We start from the raw sequence: 18,902 nt of genomic DNA, 5'->3' as shown, positions 1-18,902 counted from the left end.
TGCTTAGATAATTGCTTGCATAGTTTTGTCCAAACACAGGTAGAAAGCATCCTCATTCAACAGGTATTAATCACTTGGCCTTTCCAGGGACAGGATCATGGTGCTTTACCCAAAGAAGAATGTGAAGAATGTGGTACAGAGAAAATAATGAATCAAATTTGTATTATAAGTCATTCTAGGACTTAGACCAGCAGCAAGCAAGAAAGACCAAGCTCTGAGAAAGATAATCTATAAGGTCACAAGATAGTTAAACTCGTTAATTAAACTGGGACATGTCTGGAATTCATGTGCTGTGAAATAGATACATTTGCATTCTTTGGATTTGAATTGACTGTCCCTTATTTTTCATGGCAGTTTACCCACCCCGTTCAGTCTTTGGTCTGCCTTTGCCCTCATCCTCCCACCATTTAGTTATTCCTAGTGACTTAACCTTTATTCTTCTTCCCACTTTGAACTCTGCCACTCTGTCTTATCCCCGTGGGTTGGCAGACAAGTTCCTTTGGAGGAAAAATTTGGTACCTCTCCAAGCTATGGGGATGTACAGAAAGCAAGTGCCATTTTCTCCCAAATATGTAGAGATACTGGTTGACACATTCGTGTTGATATGGTTGGTTTGTCTTCACTTGTCATATAAAGCCTGTCCAAAGATGTAGAAGAGGAGAGAGTTGGAATTCTATAGATTCTCCTTCAGAAAAAAAAAAAAAACTTAGTGAGACGCCAATTTTAGCAGACCTGTTTGTAGTTCTGGCACTTGAGCTTTGAATAGTATAGCCATGAATAAAGTACTTAGCTTTTTTGGGGGCCTCAAGCTTTTTAAGCCAATAAAGTGCTTGAAAATGCCTTTAGATTTGAAAGAGCAGCGTAAGCAACCCTTGTCAGCTGATCCTGCGGAAGCCTACATATGTAAACCAGAAGGCAAGGAGGATAGGTGGTCCATCCTCCCCCCACAGCATTCCCAGTAATTGGAATGTGATGTTCCTGTAGCTGATAACTTTTTCCCATTATGTAAGTATTGTGATTAGAGAATGGGTTCTAACAAAGAAGATGACATCAAATTGATCATAAGGAACAATAGTATGTCACAGGAAAGAGCAAAGATGGAACTGTAAACCTATCATTTTGAAATACATTTGGATCCAAGAAATCACCGTAAGGGTCCAGTGGGCACACAATACGCATTAAGACATAGGTCTGCTAATTACAGATTGAGCCAAACTGACAAGTGGTTTGTTACCTTTGCACAACCCTAAAACCTATGAGTGCTTAGACTTAAAAATAGAAATATATGATTTGAGTTTTCATAAAGCTGTCTGGAGAAATGTGGACTCATAAAATGCCCCTGTGACATGTGGAAATTCTGAATTGAATTGTCTTTGAGACCGTATTTGGGGCAGGAGGGTGTGGAGCACCTTTAGTTTCATCCTTGGCCAGCAGGTGGTACTTTTGGACTCGGACTGTAAACAGATTTGGGCTAAATAAAGCTTTGGAGCATAACAGTGATACTAAAAGGAGGCAGGGGAATAGCATGTACCTTCTGACTTTTTTTCCTCTGAGTATACAGGCTAGAGGGAATAGAGTGGAAAGATCATGATTGAAAATTTGACCTTGACCTCACAGAACTTCACTTTCTTTAGAGGACATGATAGCCATACTAATGGGAAACATGACATCATCAATAAGGCACAAAGTGTTGGGCTGCAAAGGAAACCACATGAAGAGAATGTGATAAGGCTCTAGAAGTACTCTGAGCTGGGCTTTGAAGGTGGGGAAACTTGACATGGAGAAGTGGGGAGAGAAGTTTGAGCAAAAAGTAAAATATAGTGCATGCTTTCAGCATCAAGTCGACTAGCCAAGGGAATCAGGAGTCAAGTTGGGAGTGGTCAGGAACCATGTGAAGAAACAAATTCCACTAGTGAGCTTTATCCTAAACAAGTTTTAGAACCTCTAAGGAGTTTAGGCAGGGAAATGGCAGGTATATAAGTATTTGTCCTTTTGTTTCTGGCTTTTCACTTAGCATAATGTAGTTTGTTTTGTTTTTAAGGAGGGTACTGGAGATTGAACCCAGGACCTCATATGGGAAGCAGTGCTCAACCACTGGGCTACATCTGCTCCCCAGACAGTAATTTTGAGCAAAGCCATTTCCAGTCCAGGACTATAAATTGCATCCTTTGTATTCCTTTACTCTCAAACTTTTATGACACTATCTTGGTGAAGAGAATGGTTCAGTTTGATCTCCAAATGCATTTTTTAAAACACTTTTTAAAATTAAAGTTAAGGGAAACGGACTTTGGCCCAGTGGTTAGGGCGTCCGTCTACCATATGGGAGGTCCGCGGTTCAAACCCCGGGCCTCCTTGACCCGTGTGGAGCTGGCCATGCGTAGTGCTGATGCGCGCAAGGAGTGCCCTGCCACGCAAGGGTGTCCCCCGCGTGGGGGAGCCCCACGCGCAAGGAGTGCGCCTGTGAGGAAAGCCGCCCAGCGTGAAAAGAAAGTGCAGCCTGCCCAGGAATGGCGCTGCCCACACTTCCCGTGCCGCTGACGGCAACAGAAGCGGACAAAGAAACAAGGCGCAGCAAATAGACAGCAAGAACAGACAACCAGGGGAGGAGGGAAATTAAATAAATAAATAAATAAATCTTTAAAAAAAAAAATTAATAGATCACAAAGAGCATTACATTAAGAAACTAAGAGGTTCCCATATAACCCACTCCCCTCCCCCGCCCCCTCCAAAATCATTCTTTTAGCCATGTGGAGTATAGGTTATAAGGAACAGGGAGAACAGTTTGGTGAGAAATTGTGGCAGGACTAAGACAGTGATGGTTGAGATGGAGAGGTGAAGGTGATAATGTAATATATTTCATAAGTATAATTGACAAGGTTTGATGATGAATTAGAAAGGGGAGTAAAAGGGAGAAGTCAAGGATGACAGGTTTATCTATGTCATTTTGGACAAGTAGAATGGATCTGAAGCCTAGTGTTGCGTAACAATGACGCTTGTTTTACAATAGGACATTTAGTGGAGTGGATTCATGACATTAAAAAAAAAATTTATTCCGCTCCCCCCCTCCCAGTTGTCTGCTCTGTGTCCATTTGCTGTGTGTTCTTCTGTGACCGCTTCTATCCTTATCAGTGGCACTGGGAATCTGTTTCTTTTTTGTTGTGTCATCTTGTGTCAGCATGACATTGTTTTTTAGAAATGGTATTGGTAAAACTGGTCATCTAGTTTTTTGGGGGAGCAAGATTTCTATCTTGTACCACATTGAAAAATTACATTAGGAATCTAAAGAAATGTACAAAACTTTAAGTGTCAAGATGAACGTGTTTGCGATTATAAAGAAAAGTATTGATTTAGCTACATAAAATTTTTAAACTTTGGACAGTAAAAGTTGCCATAAACAGAAAACAAACTATAGATTGGGAGTAAGGATTTACAGCATAACAGGTCGTTAATATCTTGTGGTAGGCAAAATAATGGCCCTCTAAAATGGGCCCATGTCCTAATCCCTGGGACCTTTGAATATATCTTACATGGCAAAAGGAAATTAAAGTTGAAGATGGAATTAAGGTTTCTAATCAGCTGTCCTTAAGATAAGAAAAGTATCTTGAATTATATCCAGGTGGGCTGAATGTAATCACAAGGGTCCTTATAAGTAGAGAAAGGACCAGGGTGATGTGATGTGAGGACTCAACTCGCCTTTGCTAGCTTTGAAGATGGAGAGGACTGCAAGCAAGCCTTGAAATGTGAGCAGCCTCTAGAAGCCAGAATAAGGAAACAGATCCTACCCAGAACCTACATAAAGGAGCACTGACCTGCCAATGCCTCGATTTTAGCCCATTGAAACCCAAGTCAAACTTTTGACAAATTATTTTTGTGTTTTGTGGTAATTCATTATGACAGCAGTAAAAAACCAATACAATATCCAAGAAATAAAGGTGTAAAGGATATGAGCAGGCAGTGATAGATGAAATCCAGATGCTCACTAAAATGCCCACCTGTTTTCATGGGTGGGGTCTTGGGGATGAATGAGCTGACAAAGTAGCAGAGGGCTGAGAAATGGTCAGAAAGATGAGAATGTGTGAAAATGGGTGAAAGAAACCCATACCTAGGACAGAGAACCTAGATCCAGACCAGTTGTGCTCATGTGAATGGGTTTTTCTTCTGTAAGTCTTCCCCTCTCAGGGCCAACGCTGAACTGCTCCCCTTGTCCAACAGTCTCATATAGTGACAGGTGAACTTAAGATATGATCATCTGTGAAGGATTGGAAAATAAAAGCCAGCAGAATCCTGAAGCTACTTCTGGGCCCTGATCCTTGGCCCTGTAGCCCTTAGTAAGAAACTGGGGAAGCTGATTTGGCTCAACTGATCGGGTGTCTGCCTACCAGGGTTCAAACCCCAGGCCTCCTGACCGGTGTGAGCTGCCCCACATGCAGTGCTGATGCACACAAGGAGTGCCATGCCACACGGGTGTCCCTGCGTGGGGGAGCCCCACGTGCAAGAAGTGTGCCCCTGCAAGGAGAGCCGCCCCTCACGAAACAGCCTGCCCAGGAGTGGTGCTGTAAATATGGAGAACTGACGCAGCAAAGTGTCGCAACAAAAAAAAGACATTCCCAGTGCCGCTGACAAGAATGCAAGCAGACACAGAAGAACACACTGTGAATGGACAGAGAGCAGACAATGGAGGGGGGTGGGGGGGTGGGGGGGAAGGGGAGAGAAATAAATCTTTAAAAAACAAAAAACTGACCTTCCCAATACCCTAGACTCCGAAGAAGACAGGAGTGGAATTTGTTCAGTTCAACTAGTTTTATTAATATTTCCTCTGCTTATCTTACCCCCCTTTCACCCCTCACGTGGTCTGGCTTGGCTTCAGGTCTTGGGAGTACTGGGTGCCAGTTCTACCTTTCCTTTGTTGATTGGGTTTGGTGGGCAGGGGTCTAACACCCAAAAATTTGGTTAACACCCTTTGGATACCCCTGGCAAGGGGAGCCTGAGGTGGAAGAGAGAAGGGACACTTCTTGATGCGGGCCCAAGGGTGGTGCTGGCAGTACTTGCACTGCTTACAGTGCTGAGGATTCAGGATGTCACCAGCTCTCAACCCTGCCACTTGCTGATCCTGGGGACCCTCTGCCTTGGGAAGAAGCTTCTGAAGGACACCAGGGCATTGAGAACTCTCCCCGCTGTGCTGAGATCTTTGGGAAGGCCTGCTTACAGGGACTTTTGCTAGCCTTTCGGTTTTGGCAGAGTGGCTCTTCCCTGAGACTGTGAGTGACCCCAGTCCTGCATCCTCTCGTCTGTGGTCTGCTTTGTGTTTCCTGCTGCTCTCCCTCTTGGCTGAAGGTAGGGCTGAAGTCTTGTCCTGTCTCTTGCCTGAGGTCCAGACCTCAAGTTTTGAGGGTTCTGGGCCTGGATAGTTCTTACCAGCCTCCATGTGAACATGTAGGCCCTGGGAGGGGACCTGGGTCACCATCTTCTCCTTCACTTCTTCTCTCTGAGACCCTTGTTCTGCCCTGCCAGGGTCTTGTGGCTGAGGCTGGGAAGAGGAATGATGACATTGGGGGGCCTGGACAGGCTGAGGCACTGTGGCCTGAATTTTCAGGCAACAGCAACTTGAAGAGTTTGGGCACAGTTTGGAATGATGACTCTGCTGTGGAGGGCTGGAAGAGAGTTCCCAGGAACCTGGGGCTGTCGTACTAGGGGTGGAAGATCTGGGAAATGATTGACTTGAGCCAGGGGATCTGGAAGCAGGGCTTTCTTTCAGTTTCTTCAGCCTTAGTCCCAACTCTCTACTCCAGTGCCAGGGCCGGACCTCAGAGTAGGTAGGCATCTCTTGGATAGCCTCACCCTGGGAGGGTGGAGTCTTTGCCTTAGTCCCTGGGATTGTCTTTCCCTTAGGTAGGTCAGGCTGGATGGGATCAATCTTCAGAGCTTTAGCTAAGATGGGAGGCCAGGACATTGGCTGCTGGGGATCCACGGCTGGAAGACTGGGACCCTGGGGGCCCTCTCTTGGCAGTACATTTCTTCCCACAAAATCAGGGTCAATGTACAACTCAGGTAGAGATGCAGAGAGTGAGCTGGGTGCTGGGGCTTGGAGCTTATTGGCCCAGCAGTTCTTTCTCTGTTCCACTGCTTTTCCCTCAAACTTATAGTCACAGTGGTGTCCAATAGGCTCTATTATGTGAGACTTTAACATTGAATTTGGGGGTGGACTGGGGCCCCAAACTTGGGGCACAGGAACACAACACTTCTCTTTCTGCTCTATGGCTCCCCCAGCAGTGTCAGAATCTGAAAAGACTCCCCAGGAGGTGGCTCCATCTGGGTCTTGGGATAAGCTGCAAGGAAGGAGCTCAGAGGCCCAGGAGTTCTTTGTCCTTTGTTTGTCCCCACATAGAGACTCAGAATTAAATAGGACTCCTGTGGGGCTAACTCTGAGTGGGCTGAGGGCCAAAGGTAGTGGCTCAGAAGCCCAGGAATTCCTGGAATTTTCAGTGTCCTTACATGCAGCTTCTGATCCAGAGTGGCCTCTCACAGAATTGATTCTGTGAGACTCTAGAAGAGGCTCCAGAGATGGGCTGTGAGGAGGGACTGAGGACTCAGAGACCCAGAGGTTCTCTTTCTGCCCTGTGGTCTTCCACAAAGCTTTGGACTCAGACAGGACTCCCTGGGAACCCATTCCTAGGAACTCCATCAGAGAAGCTGGGGGAGGGCCAGGAGATGGAACTGGGTCTGCACAGACCCAAAGATTTTCTCTTCCCTGCACGTCCTTCTGTGGCGCCTTAGATCCTGTTGGGACACATGCAGGGCTGGTCCCATAGAGCCCTGGCAGAGGAACTGAGCATGCACTGAGGTCCAAGGCTGGGGGCTCAAAGGCCCAGGGGTTTCCCAAATTATCTCTGCATCCCCACTGGGCCTCATGTACAGATGGATCTCCCAGGGAGCTGCCTTCCTGAAGTTCTGGCAAAGGGTCTGGGGGAGGGCAGGGGACTTGCATTGGAGAGCCAAAGGCCTGAGGATTTTCTCTTTGCTCCATGGTTCCCCAGAAGGCCTTAGGTGTAGAAAGTCGTCCTTCATGGATGACTTTCTGGGATTCTGACAGAAGATCTAAGGGTTGGCAGGGGGCTGCCATTGGGGATTCAGATGCTTTGGGGCTCTCTTTATGTCCTGTGGTTCCCCACTGAATCTCAAATCCAGGTGGAACTCCCAAGGTGCTAGTTCCTTGAGGATATGCCATGGAGGCTAGGGATGGGCAAGGGGCTAGGTTTGGAAACTCAGAGATCTGAGGGTTCTTTCTTTGCCCAATGGTTTCCCAGAGGGTTGCAGATTCCAATGGGTCTTCTACAGGGCTGACTCCCTGGAGTTCTGGCAGGGAGGTTAGGGTTGGGCTTCGAACTGGAATTATTGGCTTAGAGTCTTTGAGGTCCTCATTTTGCCCCATGATCCTCTGTAGGGACTCAAACCTAGTCATGACTACCAAAGGGCTTGAGGAGTACATCAGAGAAGCAGGAGGTGAATCTGGACTGAGTTGTTGGAGGCTGGAGTCCGATGGCACCTCCAAACAGGCCTCAGATGAAGGAAAGATGTTGGAGGGGCTGGTCCCTTGGAGTTCAGGCTGAGGGTGTAGGGCTTGATCCTCAGAGACCCAAGAGTTATCATTCTGCTGCATAAGCCACTGTACATGTGCCTCAGAACCAGATAGTTCTCCTTTGTGATCTGCAGGGAAGGGCTTAAGATGGAGGGCTGAGGGTTGGACAGAAGGAGAAGATGGAGGTGGAAGTACCTGAGGATCAGGAGTCATTTCCTCCAGATCTTTCATAGTATGGGCTTGATGGTTAGGAAGCTGGCTTGGAGGGTGGTACTGGGAAAACTGCTGGTTGGATCTAGGCAGGAAGGCAAGCTTGTTGAAGAAGATAGAAGGATCAATCGACAATTTCAGGGGAGAAGGGCCACCTGAATTCAGGAAGGTGGCCTCCAAAGACTCGCTATGCAGAGAGGGGAGACCCCAGAAGAGCTGGTTTTTCTTCTGTTGCAGTTGGCTTCTTGATGCTGAATTGTGCCCCGTGGGTAGGTTGGTCAGGATCTGGAAGGTGGGGAAGAATCTGGAAGGGTTTGGGGGCTGCTCAAGGATTTGATCTGGTGTCCCTGGGGCTTTGGGGAAATCCTCAGAATCACAAGGCAGTGATTGGGGTGGGGCTATGGTGGCTTGCTTTTTAATAGGAGCTTCTCCAGAAGGAGAAAATGGCTTCAATGGACCCAGAGGTGCCTCCTCTTCCTCCACTTCTTCCTCCTCCTCCTCTGATCTCTGTTTCCACAGGTGATCAAGAAAGTCCACAAGGTACAGAACTGGTAGACTCTGGATAGTAAACAAAGAGCATGAAACCTTTTCAGAGACAAAAGGTATGTCATGAAGCTCTCAGTCCCTTTTCCACATACAGAGTGAACAGAGTCAGTCACCTGGTCCCACATCTTTGATCAGCTGTCATTTAACCAGATCTACATCTGATGTTAATGGTCAGTTACCCAGCCCACATTCGAGGATCAGCAGCCCCTCACAAAACCCCATTTAGGGTCACTGATCACTCACCTGGTTTCAAATCCGGCAATAATGGTCACTCTCCCAGCCTCACATCTATGGCTTATAGTCACTCACATGGGCCCACATCCATGTGGCACCAGCAGTCATTCAGCCAGCCACACATCCATGGTCAGAGGTCACCCACCTTGCTTTGCCTCATGTCTCCAGGGCACCAGGGCTGAAGTTGTCGCCACTTCCCAAGCTGCCACCACCTCCGGATCTGCCAAACCATGAATAAGAATATTGTTACCAGGTTCCCAGGACTGTGGAGGCAGCTACTACCACAGTGGCTACAAGTCAGGACATTGGCCAGCTGGCCCCAGAGAAGGGTCATGTCCCCCTCAGCACCGAGCAGGCCCTCCAGCAGCCATTCCATTTCCCTCAAACTAGTGGCAGTTTCCCCTGAGGTCATCACTGCATCACAGAACAAAGAACTCCTACCCCTCAACAGGGTCTTTGTTCTGTGATGCAGTGATGACCTCAGGGGAAACTGCCGCTAGGCTGAGGGAAAGAGGTTGCTGATGTCGGAGGAGTGGGATGAGGTGGGGTGGGGGTATATGGGAACCTCATATTTTTGAATGTAACATTTTTTGTGATCTACATTTCTTCAGAAAAATACAATTAATTAAATTGATGGGGGTGGGGAGGCGGGGAGTGGGGTATATGGGAACCTCTTATGATTTTTAATGTAACATTTTGTGTATCTATTAACTTTAGAAAAAGATAATTTAAAAATAATTGTTTTAATTTTAAAAAGGACTCCTACGGCCCCTCCCCTCCCCCAAACACACACATAGGCCCCAGGCCTAACAGCCTGCTCTCAGAATTTAGGGCCAGAAAATTTGCCTCTCCCAGGCAACCCATACTTAATACAGTGAAACTGGGTTGACCTCCTTTTGTCTTGATTTCCAGGGAGGTCAGAATTATGCTTCAGGCATGGTGGTTAAGGCATGGATTTTGGCATCACACTGTCTTTTTTCATATTCCAGCTCTTCCACTGCCTACTTGTGAAACCTCAAATGACAATCTTTCAGTGTCTCATTTTTCTTATCCATAAATGAATAAAGTTAATTGATTTGAATAGTGCTTGTTACATGGTATATTCTTTTTTAAATTTATTTTTCTCAGATTCCTGGATACAATACTCATTCCATCTTTAATAGATGGGATCTACCCCCTCATTTTTTAAAATGGGTATTTTATTTTATCCCCCTCCCCACTGACATGGCTCCCTTGTCTGTTTGCTTGCTGTTTTTGCTTGTTGTTCTTGGTTGCCCATTTGTTTCTTCTTGGAGGCAATGGGAACTGAACCTGGGACCTCCCATGTGGGAGGCAGGCACCTAATTGCTTGAGCCACATCTGCTCCCTGATCATTTTTTGTTTTTGCTTGCTGTTTTGTTGTTTTTTTGCTCGCTGTCTGCTCAGTAATTTTTCTTACCCTCTGCTCATTGTTTTACTCATTGTCTGCTCATTGTTCTTGCTCATTGTCCATTTGTTTCTTCTTCAGAGGCACCAGGAACTGAACCTGGGACCTTCCGTGTGGGAGGCAGGGGCCCAACTGCCTGTGCCACATCTGCTCCCTAACACCTCATTTTTTTTTAAAGATTTATTTTTTATTTATTTCTCTCCCCTTCCCACCCCTGCCCCCCGTCTGCTTTCTGTGTCCATTTGCTGTGTGCATTCTTCTGTGTCCACTTGGATTCATGTCAGCAGCACTGGGAATCTGTGTGTTTTTTTGTTGCATCATCTTGCTGTGTCAGCTCTCCCTGTGTGTGGTGCAGACTGTGTTTTTTTCGTATGGGGCGGCTCTCCTTACAGTGTGCACTCCTTGTGCATGGTGCTCCTCTTTGCAGGGGACACCCCTGCGTGGCACAGCACTCCTTGAGCACAGCAGCATTGCACATGGCCCAACTCATGACACAGGTCAGGAGGCCCTGGGTTTAAACCCTGGACCTCCCATGTGATAGGTGGATGCTTCCCTACCCCCTCATTTTTATGTTCATGTCAGCTGTAAACTATCTTATTTGACTTCAGGTTGTTTGAGATCCTTCTGAGAAGCATTCGTGTTAAAGAAGACAAATCAAATATGTGTGATAATTTCTTTTCATTTGCTCCTCTCCCCCTAAAACCACCACTCTCTTCCATGTCAACCCTTCCTTTCAGGGCCAAACTTCAATCCCTGCTTTCCTGCTCCAATTTAATATGTCCATCCTCCATCTAAGGCTAGCTAGTCTGGTAGAAAGAACACTGAGCTAAAAGTGAGAAGACATGGACACATGATCTTGGAGAAGAAAGGTTTCTCCACAGGGTACCATGATTCATTCATTTATTCATTCAACATACATTTATCACGTGTCTAGTATGGATTAGATATTGTGCTCAGTCTTGATGAGCTAGAAGCAAATAAGACAGAGTCTCTGTCCTAAAGTCCCTTTTCAGAAAGTCAAGTAATAGACAATTAAAATAGACATATGCACATGGTACCATGGGAGCAGAGATGGGAGTTACTTGTCAGGGGGTACTTCTGAGAAGAGATGATTAACATTTGGCTTGAGGAGTCAAGAAAATGAGTGCATTGTAGGGAACCAGGAGATAATCCCGGCAGTAGTAACAGTCTACGTAAACATGCTAAGGCAGAGAAAGCATGTGCCAATTGGGAAATTGAGGGTTTTATCAGTGTGGCTATAGTATTAAATGGGGGGGAGGGGAGGCGGAGAAGTGGTAGGAGATGACCTAGAGAGACAAAATCACAAAGAGCCCTGGATACTAGACTAAACATTGGAAATTTATCCTGAAGATGATGGGGGAACCATTGAGAAGTTTTAAGGAGGGAGTGACAAGGTCAAGTGTGCATCTTGGAAAGAACAGTGGCTATAGTGAGGGCAAAGAGACTAAAGGTAAGGGATGAATTAGAAGACACTTGATTCAGTTAAGGCAAAACAAAAGATGAGGACTGAACCAAGGATGTGATGGTAGGAATGGAGAACAACAGATTCAACTAGAATTCCAGAGATGCAACTGACCAGACTTGGTTTCCAATAGAATAGGGGTGGGGCAGAAAGGGAGTTGAGAATGATTCTAGAATTTCATTTCTTTTCTTTTATTAGAGCAGTTGTAGGTTTGATTTACAAAAACATGCAGGAAGTATAGAGTTCCCATATACCCCCCTCTCAGATACACAGTTTTCTCTATTATTAAGAGTTTGCATTAGTGTGGTAGTTTTGTTACAATTATTATAATTTTGCTATTAACTTTAGCACCTTGCTTACATTGTGTTGTACAGTTCTACAGGTGTGTATGTGTGATAACATATACAATCTAAAAAGGGAAACATCTTTTTTCAAATATTTTATTCAATGGTGTTCATTACCTACACAAAGTTGTGCCTCCATCCCCATTGTCCACTGCCAAAACTCATATATCACCCCAAATCGAAAATCATATCAATTTTTTTAAAAAAGATACTTAGATTACATAAAATGTTACATAAAAAATATAAAGGATTCCCATATGCCCCACTCCCACACCTCCCACTTTTCTCCACATTAACAACTTTTTCATTAGTGTGGTTCCTTCATTGCAATTGATGAACACATTTTGGAGCATTGCCACTAAGCATGATTATAGTTTACAATGTAGTTTACACTCTCTCCCACTCAATTCTGTAGGTTATGGAAGGATATATAATGTCCTGTATCTGTCATTGCAATTTCATTCAGGACAATTCAAAGTCCTGAAAATGCCCCCATATTACATCTCTTTTTCCCTCTCCCTGACTTCAGCACCTCCAATGGCCACTGTCTCCACAACAATAATTTCTTCCATTGTTAGAATCACAATAAGTCTATAGTAGAATACCAGTAAGTCCAGTCTAGTCCATATTTTATTCCCCAGTCCTGAGGATTCTGGGATGGTGATGCCCACTCCACCTCTAATTGAGAGGGGACTTCAATCCCATATGGCTGATGGATGGGACTCTCTTGCCTGTAGTTGTCGACTCTCTCGGTTCTTTGGTATAATGGTTGTCCATTCTCACCTCCTTGTTAGTTGTCCTGGTGAGTCCAATGAACTGGAGAGTAGGTGTTGCAGGGCCCAGCTGGCACATGGACAGCCCAGAGATTCAAGTCTCTTGGATGTATACCTACAAACTACAATACCAACTATAGATTCAAATAAAAGGGACAGAAGAGGCACATGTAGAAGAGTCACAACTGAGTCCAACTCTGTCACACTTGGGAGCACAAACTCCAAAGTAAGGCCCACTGGCAAAGCACCAAACTCTGGAGCTATGTGCCATGACCATAGAGACATGGGTGTCTCCAGAGCCCTCAGGAGCCCCACTTTTTGGGGTACTATATACTTTGGCAGTCCATGAGATCCTGCTGAGACATGCTTAAGCATTACCTCTTGACCTCCTGACTCACTTTGAAGTCTCTTAGCCATATGTATTAGTCAGCCAAAGGGATGTTGATGCAAAATATCAGAAATCAGTTGGTTTTTAAAAAGGGTATTTATTTGGGGTAGAAATTTACAGTTACCAGGCCATAAAGCACAAGTTACCATCCTCACCAAAGTTTACTGACCTGTGTTGGAGCAAGATGGCATGCTGATGTCAGCAAATGAAGCTGAAAATTGATGCCACTCTATAAACAGTCCCTGCAAAAGTCTCATTTCACCTTATGGGCTCCAGATGGGTCATGTGTCCTGAACCAGTCACTATGGCTAGGGAGAAAGAGTGCTTCCTTTCTTCCCCCTCCCCCATTTTTTGCTGTCTGTATCCATTTGCTGTGTCATCTTCTGATCATATTTCTCTTTTTGTCTTCTCGTCTTTCTCCTCTAGGATTCACCAAGATTCGATCCTGGGGACCTCTGATGTGGAGAGAGGTTCCCTGTCAATTGCGCTATGTCAGTTCCTGGTTTCTGTTGCGCTTCACCTTGACTCTCCCCTTGTCTCTCTTTTGTTGCGTCATCATCTTGCTGCGTGACTCACTTGCATGGGCACTGGCTCACTGCAAGGGCATTTGGCTTGCTGTGCGGACACTTGGCTCACTACGCAGGCACTGGCTCGCCACGCGGGCACTAGCTAACCATGTGGGCACTAGCATGGGCACTCAGCTAGCCACGTGGGGACTTGTGCAGTCACTTTGCTTACCACGCAGGCACTTGGCTCACCACATGGGCACTCGAATGGGCACTTGGCTCACCGTGTGAGCACTTGGCTCACCACATGGGCACTGGCTCACTGCACAGGCACGCTTTTTCTTCTTTTTCACCAGGAGGCCCCAGGGATCAAACACAGGTCCTCCCATATGGTAGGCAGAGGCCTTATCACTTGAGCCACATCCTGTTTCCAGAATGCTTCTTTTGACAGCCCTAAGTCATAGACACAGCCTTGGAGTAAAGGTGCGAGGGTTGGGGCAGGGCAACCACTCCCCCTATACATGGACTGAGACTGAAGAAGCAAGGTCTTAGTAGTTCACCCAGAGGATACAGAGAGATAACTGTTTCCAGAAAGGGTTTGAATGTTGGATATCAAAACCAAACCAGACAGCCTTCTTTTATTGCCGTGTTACTGCATTCTGTTTTACCTACTTAGGTTGAAGAAAGAATGCACATTCTCTGGAGACTAGGGAAGGGGATGGATAGGAATCACGGCAAGGATCTTTTTTTTTTTAACTTTATTTTTAAAGAAGTTTTAGATTATAGAAAAGTTACATGGAAAATATAGGGGATTCCCATCTGCCCCATCCCCCCTCACATTTTCCCTTATTAATAACATCTTTCATTAGTGTGGTACATTTGTTACAATTGATGAACAAATATTGAAGCATTGCTACTAATCATGGTCTATAGTTGACATTATGGTTTACACTTTGCACTGTACAATTTTATAGGTTTTCACAAAATGCATAATGGCCTGTAATCGTCATTACAATATCATGCAGAACAATTCCAATGTCCCAAAAATGCCCCATGTTCCACCTATTCTTTCTTTCCTCCTTCTCTCCTCAGAACCTCTGGTGACCACTATCTTTTTGTTTTTTGGCTTTTTAAATTAAAGATTTATTTTATTTTATTTATCTCTCTCATTATTTGCACTTGCTGTTTCTGTTCGTCTTCTTTGTTTCTTTAGGAGGTGCTAGGAACTGAACCTGGGACCTCAGATGTGGAAGGGAGGTGCCTAATTGCCTAAGCCACCTCTGTTCCCTGCTTTTGTTGTGTCTCTCATTATGTTTTTCCTCTTGTGTCTCTTGTTGCATCATCTTGTCATTTCAGCTTGCTGTACCTGCCCATCATGCCAACTTGCTGTCCGGCTCGTCCTCTTTAGGAGGCACCAGGAACCTCTGCTCCCTGCTTTGTTGTGTCTCTCATTATGTTTTACTTCTTGTGTCTCTTGTTGTGTCATCTTGTTGTGTCAGCTTGCTGCACCTGCCCGTCATGCCAGCTTGCTGTCTTCTTTAGGAGGCAATGGGAACTGAACCACAAGACCTCCCATATGGTACGTGGGAGCCCAATTGCTTGAGCCTCTTCTGCTTCCCTGACCATTATCTTTATATCAATGTTACAAGTTCTTCCATTACTGGAATAATAATGTCTATTTTGGTCCATGGTTGCATTGCCCCCTTTTGTTTGTTCATTCCTCAATCTTGAGGATTTTGTGATGGTGATATCCACTCTGCTTCCGATTGAGATGGGGCTTAAATCCCAAGAGGCAGATTGATGGAACTGTCTTGCTTGTAGTTGTAGATAACTTTCCATTTTGGGGGATGGGTGTTGTCTATCATCATCATTTTGTTAGCTGTCCTGGGCAAGTCTGATGAACTAGAGAGTAGGCATTGGCTGCAACTCCGCTGGGATTCAGGGCTCAACAGGCATATGAACAGACCGAAGATTTAAGTCCCTGGGAAATATATTTAATGGGTATAGTGCTACTCATAAGTTCAAATAAAGGGGGCATAAGGGAGCAGATGTGGCTCAAGTAGATGAGTGCCTGCCTCCCACATGTAAAGTTCTGGGTTTGGTTCCGTACCTCCTAAAGAAAACAAACAACAAGCAAAACAATGAGAAAAAATGACCAAAACAACAAGCAAAAACGAGCAAACAGATGAAGGAGCCAACTGATGTGACTCAGTGGTTAAGCACCAGCCTCCCACATACAAAGTCCAAGGTTCACTCCCCAGTCCCGGTACCTCAAAAAAAAAAAAAGGGAGGGGCATAAGAACCATGTGTAGAGAAATTATAAATGATCTAACTTTGTTACTTTGGGGAAATAGGTTAACATATATTCCAAGGAAAGGGCCACTGATGGGGTTCTGATTTCCTGGTGTTGTGTGCCCTGCCTATAGTGTCCAGATGTCTCTGGAGCCCCTGGGAATACCCCTGCTTGAGGCTTTGTTTACTGCGTCAGTCAGTGAGATCCTCCTGAGACTTGTATAAGCCAACCTCTGAAATGACATCCCAACTCACTTTGAAATCTCTTAACTGTAACAACTCTTTCGTATTTAATATTTTCCCCTTTTGGTCAAGGTCTTCTTCCAAATGCATCACTAGTTGGTGCTTGGTAATAGTCCCTTGGTGCCAGGGAGGCCTGTCCCTGGGACTCATGTTCCATGCTGGGAAGGGAAGGCAGTGAGTTTATATGCTGAATTTAGCTTAGAGAGAGGCCATATTTGAGTAACAAGGAGGTTTTTCAGGAGGTAACTCTTAGACAATAGAGCTATTACTAGGACAAGTTTCAATTTTATAAAAATAAGGTTCATATATACAAACATTAATATCAAGGGGTTGGCTTATTGGTCTGTCCTCTTTAACTTGGTGCTGCCTATGTTATGCTAGAGATTCTTGCCACTCTATTAAAGAATGAAGCAGGACTCCCCAGGATGGAGATTTAATATTTTTTTGGTTATTGTGTGGGTCTCCACCCACTGAGATAACACCCCATGACCACATGAACATATTCATATTCCATAGAGGCATGCCCCAGGTGCATCCTTCCCCACACATCCCTCTACCACTGACACCCTGCGCCAGTGATCCTCCCCTATGGCAGGGATCTTGAAGACAGGGAATCACTGGGAGACCCCCACACACATATGGATAGACCACTCAATGACCTGGCCTCAGTTTCTGGACCTTCGCATCTCAGAGTCCTTTAGCTCTATTTCAATCCTTCTATGGCCACATCCTAAGCCTTATCATCAGGAACTGCTCTGCCTTCTAGTATTCCACTCTCTGACCTTAAATGCCAGACGTGCCCACTAGGTGCAAATTCTTTATCCTTGTTAATTGTCTATTGATCCTTACCCTCTCCCCTGTCCCTGAGCAACCCCTTACCTTTATTTCCCCATCCCTCCATGGTAGACTTTGTGGTCCATCATTTAATCAGCACTCTGAATACCCCCACCCATTCTCCTTTCATTATTCTTACCTGGCAAAATCCCAACTCTGCCTGACAGACCTGTAATCTAGGAAGTAGGTCAGCGCTATTGGGTAAAATTGCACATATATATTGATGCCACCATAAACTCATGGTATACAACTAATGGTCAGCTCCAACATCATCTGAAAACCCTTTGTTCATGCATTCCATTTATTTAAATGCCTGCTATGTGCTAGACACTTTTCTATGTACTTGGAATACATTGGTGATCAAAACACAAAGGTCCCTGCCTGTAGAGTTTACATCATTGTTTCCTTGGTCAAAACCAATTTAAACTGTCTCCCCTGTCCTCAAGCTTCTACTTTCCCTCACCCCAGGAGAGGTGTCACACTCCCATTTCTCAGAGAAATTAGAAGGCATCAGATAGGACTTTTCCATCATCAAAAACCGTTGCATCCCGCACTTCCTTACCTCTTTCCTTCCTGCTACAATGAGTTATCCATCTGGGAGAACTTCCTTGACTCTCCCAAGTTTCCTTCCATCACAGCTCTTTCCATGCTGGGTTGTAACGTGTGTCTTAATTATCCGTTCACCCATAGCCCTAATTCCAGGATCTGAGGCTCAGCGCTCAGTCCCTTCTGGGGAAATGAATTAGAGATAGGCGGGATTTCTGGGGAGAGGCCCCGCCCGGTGCGCTCTGGAGGCGGTACTTGCTCCAGGACGGGATCTGCGGGCGCCACCCTAAGGCTTCCCAGTAGCAGCCTTACTCCTTATAACCTCGGGCCGCTGAATTCGGCCTCTTCGGCATCCTTGAGACTAGAACTGGGGATTTAAGCTCACAGAGAAGTTTCGGACAGAACTTTCCAGACCCCTTTATCCTGCCACTTCGGCCCACTGGGCCTCAGAGCCCTGACTCGAGCCCGCGGCCTCCTTCCTGGCCTCACTAGCCTTCCTTCTCTCCTCCTCCTCCTCGTCTTTCCCCTCACCCTTCACGCCCTTCTTCACAGGGTGCCACGTGGGCTTGGAGCGGCAGCCCTGCCCAGCGCCCCTCAGAGGCCGGGGGTCCTGGAACTAGCAGGACCCGTCAGAAGGCCGAGGAGAGGCAGGGAGCCCCTCCACCCTCGCTGAGGGCTCAGCTCCTCAGGTCCCCGCGGCACCAGCCTGCACAGGGGGATGGCCCCGCAGTCCCGCCGGAACTGTTCCAGAGACGCGAGAGCGTGGGGCCGACTTGCCCGCAGGAGGCGAGGACGGGTGTGCGGGCCGAACAGGCCCCTCAAGGCGCAGGTCAGGGGCCAGAGATGAGGCCGAGGCCCGAGGGGCAGAGGACCGCGGGGCCGCCCTGCGGACTCCAGGGTGGCATCTCCGCAGGCCGGGCCGCGGGGCAGGCCTCCAGCAGCCAGGCCAGGCCGCCGGCTTGGCAGAGGCGGAAAATCTGAGGCCACAGCCTTCACATGTCAGGTATCGGGGGTACATTCTGCTGCGTTCGTTGAGGTCCTGTTTTTATTGAGGTACTACTACGTGTCAGGTCCTGTGTCTGACAGGAACTCTGTTTTTTTCTTTAAATAGTACCCCCCCCCCATTATAAGAGTATTATATACTGAATTTGGGAACTATATAGAAGGAAGAATCCCATGCACTTCGAATTCCAAAATAATTACCATAGATTTTGATGTAATTTCATCCAGATTTGCTATTCATATTTTTAAATTTTAAAATAATATGTAGGTGTTTTCTAAAAGGTAGGAAACACATTTGATCATACACTTTTTCTATATTACTTACTGCAAACTCCTCCAAAATATTGTTTTTAATGATTATGATATCCTATGAAGTGGCTATATCATATTAATTTAACCATTCTATTGTTCTTTGACTTTTAGGTACCATGAGAGTTTAATATCTTTGTACATAATTGTACTTGCTTACAAACTGTATTATTTACAAAAACATAAAACT

General features: G+C 45.8%; 1 protein-coding gene and 1 long non-coding RNA gene across 2 annotated transcripts; one reads left to right on the top strand and one right to left on the bottom strand.

The window, feature by feature from the left end:
* Positions 1–4,843: 4,843 nt before the first annotated feature.
* On the bottom strand, positions 4,844–8,942 carry SPATA31G1 (SPATA31 subfamily G member 1). The gene is made up of 2 exons (XM_058302025.1): positions 8,712–8,942; positions 4,844–8,344 (listed from the first exon to the last, which is right to left on the bottom strand). The coding sequence occupies exons 1-2, from the start codon at positions 8,940–8,942 to the stop codon at positions 4,844–4,846; spliced, it is 3,732 nt and encodes a 1,243-aa protein (XP_058158008.1).
* On the top strand, positions 8,311–14,642 carry LOC131279469 (uncharacterized). Its single transcript, XR_009186840.1, has 2 exons — positions 8,311–8,388; positions 13,407–14,642. It is a non-coding gene; the product is annotated as an uncharacterized lncRNA (long non-coding RNA).
* Positions 14,643–18,902: the final 4,260 nt, after the last annotated feature.

The sequence above is a fragment of the Dasypus novemcinctus genome, chromosome 8 (assembly GCF_030445035.2).
Source record: "Dasypus novemcinctus isolate mDasNov1 chromosome 8, mDasNov1.1.hap2, whole genome shotgun sequence".
In the NCBI taxonomy this organism is placed as follows: Eukaryota; Metazoa; Chordata; class Mammalia; order Cingulata; family Dasypodidae; genus Dasypus; species Dasypus novemcinctus.
This window is presented reverse-complemented; position numbering and strand designations above follow the sequence as displayed.